This window comes from Trachurus trachurus, assembly GCF_905171665.1.
Source record: "Trachurus trachurus genome assembly, chromosome: 4".
Lineage (NCBI taxonomy): Eukaryota > Metazoa > Chordata > Actinopteri > Carangiformes > Carangidae > Trachurus > Trachurus trachurus.
The window spans coordinates 27,580,540-27,591,628 of record NC_139898.1 but is presented as its reverse complement, the minus strand read 5'-3'; the positions used below and the strand labels follow the sequence as shown (position 1 = coordinate 27,591,628).

The 11,089-nt window shown below is 40.4% G+C and overlaps 1 protein-coding gene across 1 annotated transcript; it reads right to left on the bottom strand.

The window, feature by feature from the left end:
• Window positions 1-910: 910 nt before the first annotated feature.
• Window positions 911-11,089, bottom strand: LOC310984420 (methylcrotonoyl-CoA carboxylase beta chain, mitochondrial). The gene is made up of 12 exons (XM_083969619.1): window positions 10,967-11,089; window positions 9,430-9,594; window positions 9,119-9,315; window positions 8,269-8,447; window positions 8,079-8,159; window positions 7,553-7,731; window positions 6,607-6,826; window positions 6,371-6,462; window positions 3,456-3,612; window positions 3,231-3,353; window positions 1,829-2,101; window positions 911-1,720 (listed from the first exon to the last, which is right to left on the bottom strand). Exons 1-12 carry the CDS (start codon window positions 10,984-10,986, stop codon window positions 1,634-1,636), a joined length of 1,773 nt encoding a protein of 590 aa, XP_083825745.1. The 5' UTR covers window positions 10,987-11,089; the 3' UTR covers window positions 911-1,633.

The window sequence follows — 11,089 nt, the reverse complement described above, 5'->3', positions numbered from 1 at the left end:
TTACATAAAGTGAGATTTCCATATCTTTTGATTATAAAGGAAGTTTAGAATCTATATTAACACTGTGAACATATCAAAGCACCAGTCCACACAGCCTGTATTCAGAAACTGAGCCTTAAAACCAGCTGTCAAAACTTCTGTCACTTTGTGATGTCACAACAAAGCAGTCACCACTCTGTCATGCCCTAAGCCCCGCCCACCGACCTAGAAAATGGCAGGATTTGGTTTCTCTGAGTATTTTACCTGTGTTTTTTATTTTTACTTCATCTCTCAGAAACCAATCGGAAGAGAGGCTCAGAGCCTCCTCTCTTCTGATTGGCTGACACCGACCTGCTTGCAACCAGAGCTCCAGGGCGAAAATGTAAAACTATAGTCGAGGCTTTTTTTCTATTCCTCTGTTTGATTTTACCTTTAAACTCATCAAAAATCTCAAAAGTCACAAATTATTAAACATTAGTGGTATCACAGCTATTTACTAATGATTTAATGTTGTGTTTTTGGGACATACATATATACACATAAACACATCATACATCAACATGGTGATAATGTTGTTTCTATTGTGTCTTGGACTCAAGTTGCCTTCGAAGTGTCTGTCGATTGTTGTGTAATATTGTCAATAAATAAATTCAGTCAATCATTGTGTCTTGTGGCTGTTGGTGAAAAAGTCCCAGAGAGTTTACAAAAACAACCCACATTCACTGCACCAAAAATAATATAATTCATCATTAAAATGTTATTTGTGAAAACATCCATTTGAAGTAAGAGTTACAATTAAAAACAGACAATAGTTTTGTGATTTTAAAAATGTATTCATCTTTTTTTAATCATCTTTTATACAAAAAAAACTACATTACAATAATTATTTCACATTTAGTAATTACAGAGCACAATTTTTTACATATGTAATATGATAAGGAAATCAGAGCTATTTGTCAAAGCTCTGATAAGGTTCCTCTGAACGGCAGGTTTTAATTTTACGTCATAAGTTAAAAAAACTGAACTGAACTGAGATAAGGCTAAAACAGATCAGTAGTCTGCTGCATGAAAAATACCCAGATGACAACTTCAAACATTCATCTACAGAACTTGTTGTAAATAAATCAAACAAGAAGCAACAACTGGTACCGAGATCCTTTGGACCTGCACCTGAGACATGATTCAAGAGGCACTTTTGCTTCTGTAGCCACAAAACACAGGTCACATGGTTAGAGTAGAAACTGTCAGTAAAACGTACATGAACGTTCATCTTTCCGTCACAGAAAAAAGGAGGAGTGGTGTCTTTTGTACACGGGTGTAGGCACTTCTTATTGTGTGCAATATAAAAGTCTTTGTGTGTGATAATTATACAAATGTGTAAAAAAAAAAAGCAGCCATGGTGTTGATTATCTGGTCTACACTGTTCCCAGTCCAAGAGAGTTTATGTTGTTACTGTGGTTAAAACTAAAAGTTACTGGCTCAGGGTTTTATGTTTCCATCAAAGTGCGTATTGTGAGGTCACCGTTACCACGACCTTTGACCTTTGACCAGCAAAACTGAACCAGTTCATCCTTGAATCTTAGTGTTTGATATCGTATCAGGCAGCTCTGGTTGGCACTGGCATGGAGGTGTGAATGAAAGTCCACTGGTGCCTCTAGATGCGTAGAAGCGCTGACTGCAGTTTTTCTGTGGAGAGCTGATAGTGCTGCTGTTTGATGATGTCCAGACAGTCACTGAGAACCTGCACGCACACACACACACACACACACACACACAGATTCATATCAAAACAACATAAAAGGAAAAGTAAAGGTTGCACTGAGTTGATATTGGCTGGGTTTATTTTTACCTTCCTGGTGTCCTGAGGTAAAATCACTCCGTCGTCCCACAGCCGGCCAGAGGAGAAGAAAGCTGAGCTCTCCTCTTTTAGTCTCCTGTTCAACTTCTCCTCCTGTTCCCTCTTCTCCTTCTCCTTCTTTTTCTGCTCCTCCTCCTCTTCCTCCTGCTGCTGCTGCTGCTCGCTGTCGGCGGGGAGCAGAGAGGCAGCGTGACCCGGCGCCGTCATCGACACTCTGGCGTTCGGCCACAGGAACAAGAAGTTGGGGTCAAAGGCTCGTCCACACTGGAGAAGGAAACAAGATTCAAATTGTTGAGACAATAACATAGGTACACTTTGAAATGGTGAGGAGGATTATATCATTTCTGTAGCCGCTTGGTGTTTACATTTGTTCTCTACAACCAACAAACCTGTTGTTAAAGTAAACTGAAAACCACTGATCCTGAAGCTGCAGGATCAAGATCTGTCACATCATTTCTATTTTTGTTATCAGCATTTTAATTAATAACTTTATCAATCAATCAATTTGTTTATTTCGGGCATGTCAATTTAAATAATCATCATCACACTTCATCTTAGTTCAAATAATACAATACACATGGCCGAAAGGGAAAGCGGGAGAAGCAAAAGCTTATCTAGTCCCGCCCCCATTACCCACAGAATAATGTTATTATCCTCTATTTTAGCTATTTTGGGGGGCATGACAGGATATTGATGGACAGAGAGAAGAGAGATCGAGAGCTGCTCAGAGCTACGCTACGGAGGCTAATGGGATTTCTTGGTTTCCCTCATCAGACTCATCAAATACACAATCCAACAACTCCAAAACGCTCTGGTGGACAAGTTGTGACCTGCACATTCACCACGCTGTGAGATAATAACAGAACGTTACCAGATGGAGTTGTTTTCGAGGCAAATTCAGAGACTGTTTTCTGAAAAACTGTCCCTGAAGGCAACTCGCATCAGCAGTTTTGCATGAATTTACCTCTAAAACAACTCTGTCCCATAACGTTCTGTTATTATCTCATAGCGTGGTGAATGTGCAGGTCACAACTTGTCCAACAGAGCGTTTTGGAGTTGTTTAACCTTAATTTAACCAGGAATAATCCCATTGAGATTCAGAATCTCTTTTGCTCTTTTGCTCTTTTGCCCCCCCCGTTTGTGTATTTGATGAGTTTGATGAGGGAAACCAAGAAATCCCATGAGCCTCCGTAGCGTAGCTCTGAGCAGCTCATGGCTCTGCTCCGCCGCTCTAAAAATAGCTTGCACCGACAATTAAAGGTAACGAACTAACTATCCCTTTAAAAACATCTCTTCAGTACTGATAATACCACCTTCAAAGTCAAACAAGGTAAACGTTTTTTTTGTCGAGAGATTTTCACATAACTGCAGCTTTATTTACTGAGGTACTCACCATGGCGTAGCTGTCAGCACCATGGCAACCACCGATCACCACGGTGATTTTGGGGACGGAGGCGCACGCCACTGCGGACAGCATTGAACCCTGAGCCTTCAACCGGTTACTGTTCATCTCTGCCTATAACAAACACACACACGCACACATTATTATTATTATGTATTTGCATTAGATCCATGATCCAGGTCCAGAAACACCATTTTATCCGCCACCATGTGTTACCTGTGTAACGGAGAGCGTCAGCGCCGCTGTGGGCGCCGTGTTCTGGAGGAAGAGCAGTGGGACGTCTCGCTGGTCGCACAACTGGACAAAGTGACTTCCTTTCAGCGCCGCCTGGTTCGACAGCTCACCGTTGTTGGCCACTATTCCCACCAGATGACTGTGGAAGATGAAAGACACGTCAATGTGTTGGTATTGCTAAAATAGTTCATTTAAAATATCTTGAGCTCCAACAATTAACTGATTAATTGCATATATAATCGATTACTAAATTAATTGTCAACTATTTTGATAATCAAATAATCGGTTTGAGTAGTTTTGTAAGAAAAAAAGTCCATATTCTCTGATTTCAGCTTCTTAAATGTGAATATTTCTGGTTTCTTTGTTCCTTTATGACAATAAACTGAATATCTCTTTTATTTGGTTTGTGGACAAAACAAGAGATTTGACTTGTGGTTTGAGAAACACTGATTGACATTTTTTAATATTTTATTGACCAAACAATCCTTTACATAATGGACAGATTAATCGATAATGAAAATAATCATTAGTTGCAGAAAAAATATCCTAAAAATATCTGTAGTTATTAAAAAAGTACAAGATGGTTTATCTATGGTTGATATTGTACTACTATCAGGGATGCAAACGGGTCAGGACCAAAAAAGAGAGGAATTGTTGTGGGGGGGGGGGCTCACCATTAACAATATCACAGAAAAGTCTATTTCCAGTAGTTCAACCCCAACCAAGTATTGAGTGCATATAGATGGACAGTTTTCAGAAGGCCAACATTTCTATATTAAAAATGCTTTAAAAAAATAAAAACCTTTGCAATATTTCAATTTTGGAGATACTGATTTTTAGGTCTTCACTGAATGTTAGTCATAATTATTACTATTAAAATGAACTGAAGAAATAAAGACATGGGATTTAACATCCCATTCAGTGTGTAATGGACATATAGGCCTATATAATGTGTTAGTTTCACTTTAATTGAACACATTCTACATCGCGGAGGCGACGTCTCTCCTTCACCTCTGAAACGGGGCAGAGCTCCGTGGGAGACACCTGCCTGACACAGCAACGGACATGCACGGGGGGGGAACGGCGGCGCCGTCGCACCGAATGCACGCGGATACGCGCCGCTTTGGGTAACGAGCGCGCACGTCGCGTCTACATTGGAGGTGAATAGGAAGGCTCTGGGACTGATTGACTGTGGACCACCACCAGTCTGATCAGGTCCATCACAGCACAGCAGCTGCAGCTCTGCCCCGCTGTCACATGACGCATATCAGCGCAATCTGTTTACATTAAACCGACATCAGGAGAATAATGAGAATTATGATTAAAAAAAATATATATTTGTTTCGAATTTTGGCCCCTGGATCATGATTTTTTTGGGCGCATTCTTGGTAAAAAAAAAAATCCTCTAAAAAAAAAGACAGTTGGGATGCATAATGTGTCTCATAACAGTATACTGTGCGTCACGTTATCGCCTCAACCATGGTTGGTGAGAGCAGAAATGTTGTTGTAGGCCTGTGCATATTCTCATTTGTCCAGGTCATAGTATTTCAAAGGAGGTTAAATCGAAAGCAACTGGACTTATACTGAGTCTCCACACCAGATAGTTGGACCAGTCCCAGCCTGGTCAGATGCTACATGAACTGATGAAGCCTCTTGGATGAAGGTGAAACGTCTTCTTATACTTTTTTTTTTCAAAAGAGGTTAAATCGAAAGCAACTGGACTTAGTTATAATAAGTAAATAACTAAGTCCAGTTGCTTTCGATTTAACCTCCTTTGAAAAAGAAAAAAAAAAAAAAAAAATTGTTGTAGTGAAATTTTTTTTTGAAACGAGTGAAAACGAGCGCTAAATCGCGTATCTCGCGTATCTCGCGTTTGGTTGCGCGTAAAAGCTCGAGCGAAAAAAAAGCGTTCCTCGTGTTTGAGTGGGAAGCCCCTTTGGGTCTTCCCACCAAACACGATGAATTAGACGAAGACGCGAAGGTCCCGTCGCCATAAAAGAATCGGGTGTATTGCGTCGCAAAAAAAAAAAAGTCGCGTCTACCGCGTCTCGCGCCTAATCGCGTCTTTGCGTCACGGCCTTTTACACCGCGGACGTAACGAATAAACGGTGACGGTGTGAATGAACAACATAGAACAGGACCAGACGTGGCGTTGTTTCCTCTTTTCACCGACAGCTCCACTCTCCCTTACTTACACTAACTACTGTTATTGTTGAGGCCAGAGAATTGTGGGATTTGTAGTTTTTGACCAATCGCAGGTTGTGCTCTTTCTTTTTTGTGATTTTCCTGGTTAACACATGTTTTTTTTTTTTTAGGGGCAAATGCGAGCGAAATGCTCGCCCATGGTGGGCATACGAAAATTTAAGAGCTGTCTTATTTAAGTCTTGAACACAATAATTCAACAAATTTAAGACATTTTAAGGCCTAAAAGTGTGTAATGGACATATAGGCCTATATAATGTGTTAGTTTCACTTTAATTGAACACATTCTACATCGCGGAGGCGACTTCTCTCCTTCACCTCTGAAACGGGGCAGAGCTCCGTGGGAAACACCTGCCTGACACAGCAACGGACATGCACGGGGAAAAACGACCGAATGCACGCGGATACCACGCGGATACGTCGCGCGTCAACATTGGAGGTCGGCAGTTATCAGTATAACCAGAGACAACCATGAATGAGTTCGCCTCAGTTTCACGTGATTGTCACTGTCAGCCTGTTAGAAAAACATTTTACTGACCCCAGCTGAGACCCCCCCCCCCTCCCAAAAACAAAAACTCTTCGGATCTGAACGATTCACACAAGTCACCTAATTGGTCATGAAAAAAGCGAGTTTCGCTTTTCGGCGCGCTGTTTGCATCCCTGTACTATGTGTGTGTGCTGCTTGTTTCTTTTACCCATGAATCTTTGCAAAGCCAGTGACCAGTGTGGTGCCGTAACGAGCTTTAAACTCCTGGAAGCGACTCCCGTCTGTCAGTCGACTGATGACCTGAGACAACAGACAAACAGTCACATTTTATTAAAACTGAATCATGCGTTAGTACAAACCGGCCGTTTATCAGCTGCCAATCATTCCCAAGAACTTTGAAACAATAATTCCTTAAACCACTTGTGAGTTGTGTGTGTTTCGTACCATCTTGACATCCAGGCTGTAGTTATAACTCTGTGGCGCGAGGCCCTGAAGCTCCTCTGACCGGTACAGAGGCTCCTCCTCTGCTCTCCGCTTCCTCATCCTCTCCTCGTCCTCCTCCTCTTCCTCAGGCAGTTGGAAATTAAGGGTGGAGATGATGTTTCTGGTGTAATTGTACGCCTCCTTTTCTTCCCAAGCGAAATGGTCCACACAGCCACTCACTCTGAAACCAGAAGAGAAATTAACCTTTTCATGTATCTATACTTTTAGCTATTTCTTGCATAAATATACACATTTTTAAATTTTATTTTTGGAGATGTAAACCTCCAGTAATCTAATGTGCCTCTCACAGGGGGTTAGTTTTTAATTTGTTTAAGGAGAACAGTGCACATTAATGAACATAATAAAATGTAAAAGTGCCAGTGTTAGCCAACGGCTAGTTTCAGACTGTAGTCCTCCTGGCAAGGTGTTAAAAGCCATTAAAATGAACAACAAGGACATAACAACATTCATAATAATAATAATAATACATAATTCATATAGACAGGAAAAACACAAGAAACACAGAAAGTCAGTACACAAATTGGAACATATCTAAACAGATAATAAAACTACAAAGAGAGACAGTTAACATGACACTACTATAAAAGACAAACAAACAAAAAAAAAGAAACAAAAAACAGGAAGTATAGTGCAATTTAGTAAATTTAGGTGAGATAGGCTGTTTACAATGGATAAAATGGATGGAGATGCAACAATGCAAGACCAGAACAGGGTTTATTGATGGAGTTGTGCTAGGATGGGTTGAGAACACAACGAAACCAAATATAATACAGTGTGATAAAGTGCTACAGTGCGCAAAAAAAAAACTGGGATGGGTAGATGAAATCGGGGGTGCAGCAATGCAAGAACCAGAGCAGGGTTTTTTGTTGGAGATTTATGGACCTACTCAGCGTGCAGCCTGGCTCCTCCCAGGTTCTCCGGTGTCACCTCCTCTCCCGTGGCCGCCTTGACAAGCGGAGGTCCTCCCAGGAATATCGTCCCTATCCGGTGCACCATCACCGTCTCCTCCGCCATGGTGGGGATGTAAGCTCCGCCCGCCGTGCACGACCCGCACACCACTGACACCTTGGGGATGATTTAATTGCGTTTTTATGTAGGCACAGTTTTGATTTTAACGTCTCTTTGCTGTGTGAATGTCCCATTTTTAGACAAATACTTTAACATTTCATACGGCAACAGTAACAAATCATGGAATTAAAAAAAATGGCCTTAAAGTTTAATATACATCTTATTATTTTTAGGTATTTTTACATTAAATCTGTCAATTCCATGAACAAATGAACTTAAAAACACAGCACATCATACTTCATCTGAATATATTGTATATGCTAAATCCTATTGTGGTTATACTTGTATTATATTATTATATTATCAGCAGGTAAAGCATGTCTGGGCTTCTTCTACTTCTCTACCTGTGGGATCTTCATGGCGGACATGATGGCTTCGTTGTAGAACGTCCTTCCTCCCTGGTTCTTATCCGGGAAGATCTCAGACTGGATGTTTTATACACAAACATGGAATTACAAATTAAAGCAGCAGTGACTGTGATTCATCTAACATCCATCTCCTAAAACAAAACCAAAGGTGTGTGTGAACTTGAACCTGCAGCGGTAAGAAAGCTCCTCCAGAGTCGACCAGGTAAACACACGGCAGCCGGTTCTGAATCGCCACCTCTTGCGCTCGGAGTTGCTTCTTCACTGTGATTGGATACGCCGTGCCGCCTTTCACCGTGGCATCGTTGGCAATGAACATGCACCACAGACCGTTGATCCTGCCGATGCCTGGTAATGGATACACAAGGGATAGAAATTAAATGCGGAAGAACTGTCTGAAGAAGAAGAAGTCTGTAGAGCAGCAAAGTTATTATAGTTTTAAAAGTTTTTATTTTGATTTAGTTTTTCAGTTTGCTTTTTTATTTCAGTTTAGTTTGGGGAGTTTTAGTTTATTTTTTATTTTTGAGGAACTGACTAGTTTTTATATAGTTTATATACGTATATACAGTATATAGTTTTATAAGTTAGTTTTTCAGGCCTTTGTGAGACCTCTGAAGAAGAACTTCCAAATTTGTATGATTTTTCCCTTTTAGTTGCATCCCATTAACTTTCCCATCAGCCCTAATCACATTACGTTCACTCTTATCTACCTGTGGGTCGTACTTAAAGTCGTCCCATATTGAGATGTGGCGTTTTCTTCCTGCAACTTTAGCCATCTCTAAGAAAACTAAAACTAATCTACTGTTATCTGCAATTCAGTTTAGTTTCAGTTAGTTCAGTTCTTGTTTTTGGAAAAACATTGTCATTTTTTTTTTTTTTTTCAGTTTACCAAAAACTTTTTTTCACTGCTAGTATTAGTAATCTTTAGTGGTCTTAGTTTAAGTTAACTATAATAACCCTGGAGTGCAGTGAGTAAACTGAAGGTGTTGTGATGGACTGTGGGTTTAGTGGGTTCTGACCAGTCAAGCAGCCGGCTGATGGGATGTCTCCGTACGGTAGACCCAGGCCGGCGAACGGTGACAGCTCCAGGAAGTCGTCATCGTCCAGCAGGAGACTGAGACGATCCCTGACCAGCAGCTTCTTGTTTCTCTTTGTGTGTCTGGCGACGCCGCTCTCCCCTCCACCTCTCCTCACCTTCTCACTGAACTCTTCAAACCTTAGAGAAAGAAAGAGGCAAACATTACAAACTGCATGAATTATAATGCAGTCGAGGAATGAAGTGTGTCTGTGTGTGTGTTTGTGTGTGTGTGAGCTGACAGTCAGGACCTACTTCTTATGGCAGGCGTAGCTGTTTCTGAGGTTGGCTTCGTACACGTGTCGGTGGATGGGCTGCAGAGGCTGCTCCAGCACTGGGAAGGCGCTGGGCAGAGATCTCCTCTTCCTGGCTGCAGAGCTCGCAGAGCGGACTGAACACGGCCAACGCTGCTCCGCCAACCTGTCACACAAGAGTCACACATGACATGTCTGTTCACAGCATGGTAGAAGAAATAAGATCTATCGATGAAATGTGAGAGTCAAAAAGTGTCAAAAATAAAGTGAAGATGATGATATTCTTTGCTGGGGTCTGTATATTCGAGCGTCTCTGTAGTACCACAACTCTTCATATACTGTAGTCGATTCTTACACATTTTACATTACAGCTCCTGCAATTTTTGATATTGCACTTTGCAGTCATAATGTGATTATTATTATATTTTTTCTTTATGGTGCAGGCAAACATGGATGTATCTGCAATAATAATCTCAAAGTCTAATATTATAACCTTCAAGGACATGGACTGAGCACTTCTATTTCATATTTTCTGACAAGTCACTACAATTTATAGGGAAACACTTTAATTCTGCTACATTTACGTTACGGTTACAACTATTCAGTTAAGATTTTTATATAATTAAAATAATTTGGTAAAAAAAAATATGTAGCACTTAAAATAATCAACTACAGCAGTCAATTGTTTCTGTCACATGAATGCACCAGTACTTGTACTTTTAACTTGCTCATAATATTTACATACAGAAGCAAAGAATCTGAATAATACTTCTTTTAATTATTATTTTTTATTATTATTACAGTAGGAAGTAAATATAATATCCTAGAACATGTCAGACTAAAGTACAACAATAATCTTCCTCCAAGACATCTGAATGTCAATTCTGAATGTCAGGGGTCTGATGTCTTCAGTGTAGCTACCTTATATTTTCCTGAATACTTCCCAACCACTTCCTACCACTTTAAAGTAGAGAAAGAGCAGTGTTAATCAGATTAATTAGGTCATCAAGCAGACAGTAGGCTACAGTATATTCTCCACCCTGCAGATCAGTTGTCTCTATCTGGTGCTGGAGTCATTCATGGTCACTGCAGCAGCTGCATTTTACATATCAGTGATACCTGTCAGTACTTTTTTTTAAACTCACAGACATTAATCTCTCTGTGCCTCATTGAGGTCACATTCACCCGCTCACTTTAATTTATAAAACTTTGCATAATAATGTAATGGCAGCATCCCTTTCTGGCTCAACTGGAAACGTATATATCCATAAATAAACATAGTAATGTTAGAAACCTACTGTAATATAACGTGTCTGCATGAGAAGACTTACATTACTCATATATTACATATAATCTTCATAATCTTCATCATATTAACGTGTTTACACTCAGGTATAATGTATATTGATCTTTGAAGTTTAATAAATCGTTAGCTGACTGTGTTTTTACTATGGGAAATGAAATGTTGGTCAAAGGTCAAGAGGTTTATCTGCGTAAATCTGCGGAGTCCTGAATGGAAACAACGTGTCGCCTCTTACCTTCTTATGCAGCGGTACATGTCTGCTTGTGTCCGTCAAAATAAAGCGAATTAAACTACTTTATCAGGCAGAAAAGACAGAAACAGGACTGAGCTACTCCATTGTCGTCCACTAACCCCCAAA

Bases quoted from the DNA above. Each gene is read 5' to 3' on its own strand.
- LOC310984420 (XM_083969619.1), bottom strand. From the start codon at position 10,986: ATGTACCGCTGCATAAGAAG. The intron at 6,827-7,552 runs GTAGGTCCATAA...TTCTGGTTTCAG, and splicing joins GGAGCCAGGCTGCACGCTGA to AGTGAGTGGCTGTGTGGACC. The intron at 6,463-6,606 runs GTACGAAACACA...CTGTTGTCTCAG, and splicing joins ACAGCCTGGATGTCAAGATG to GTCATCAGTCGACTGACAGA.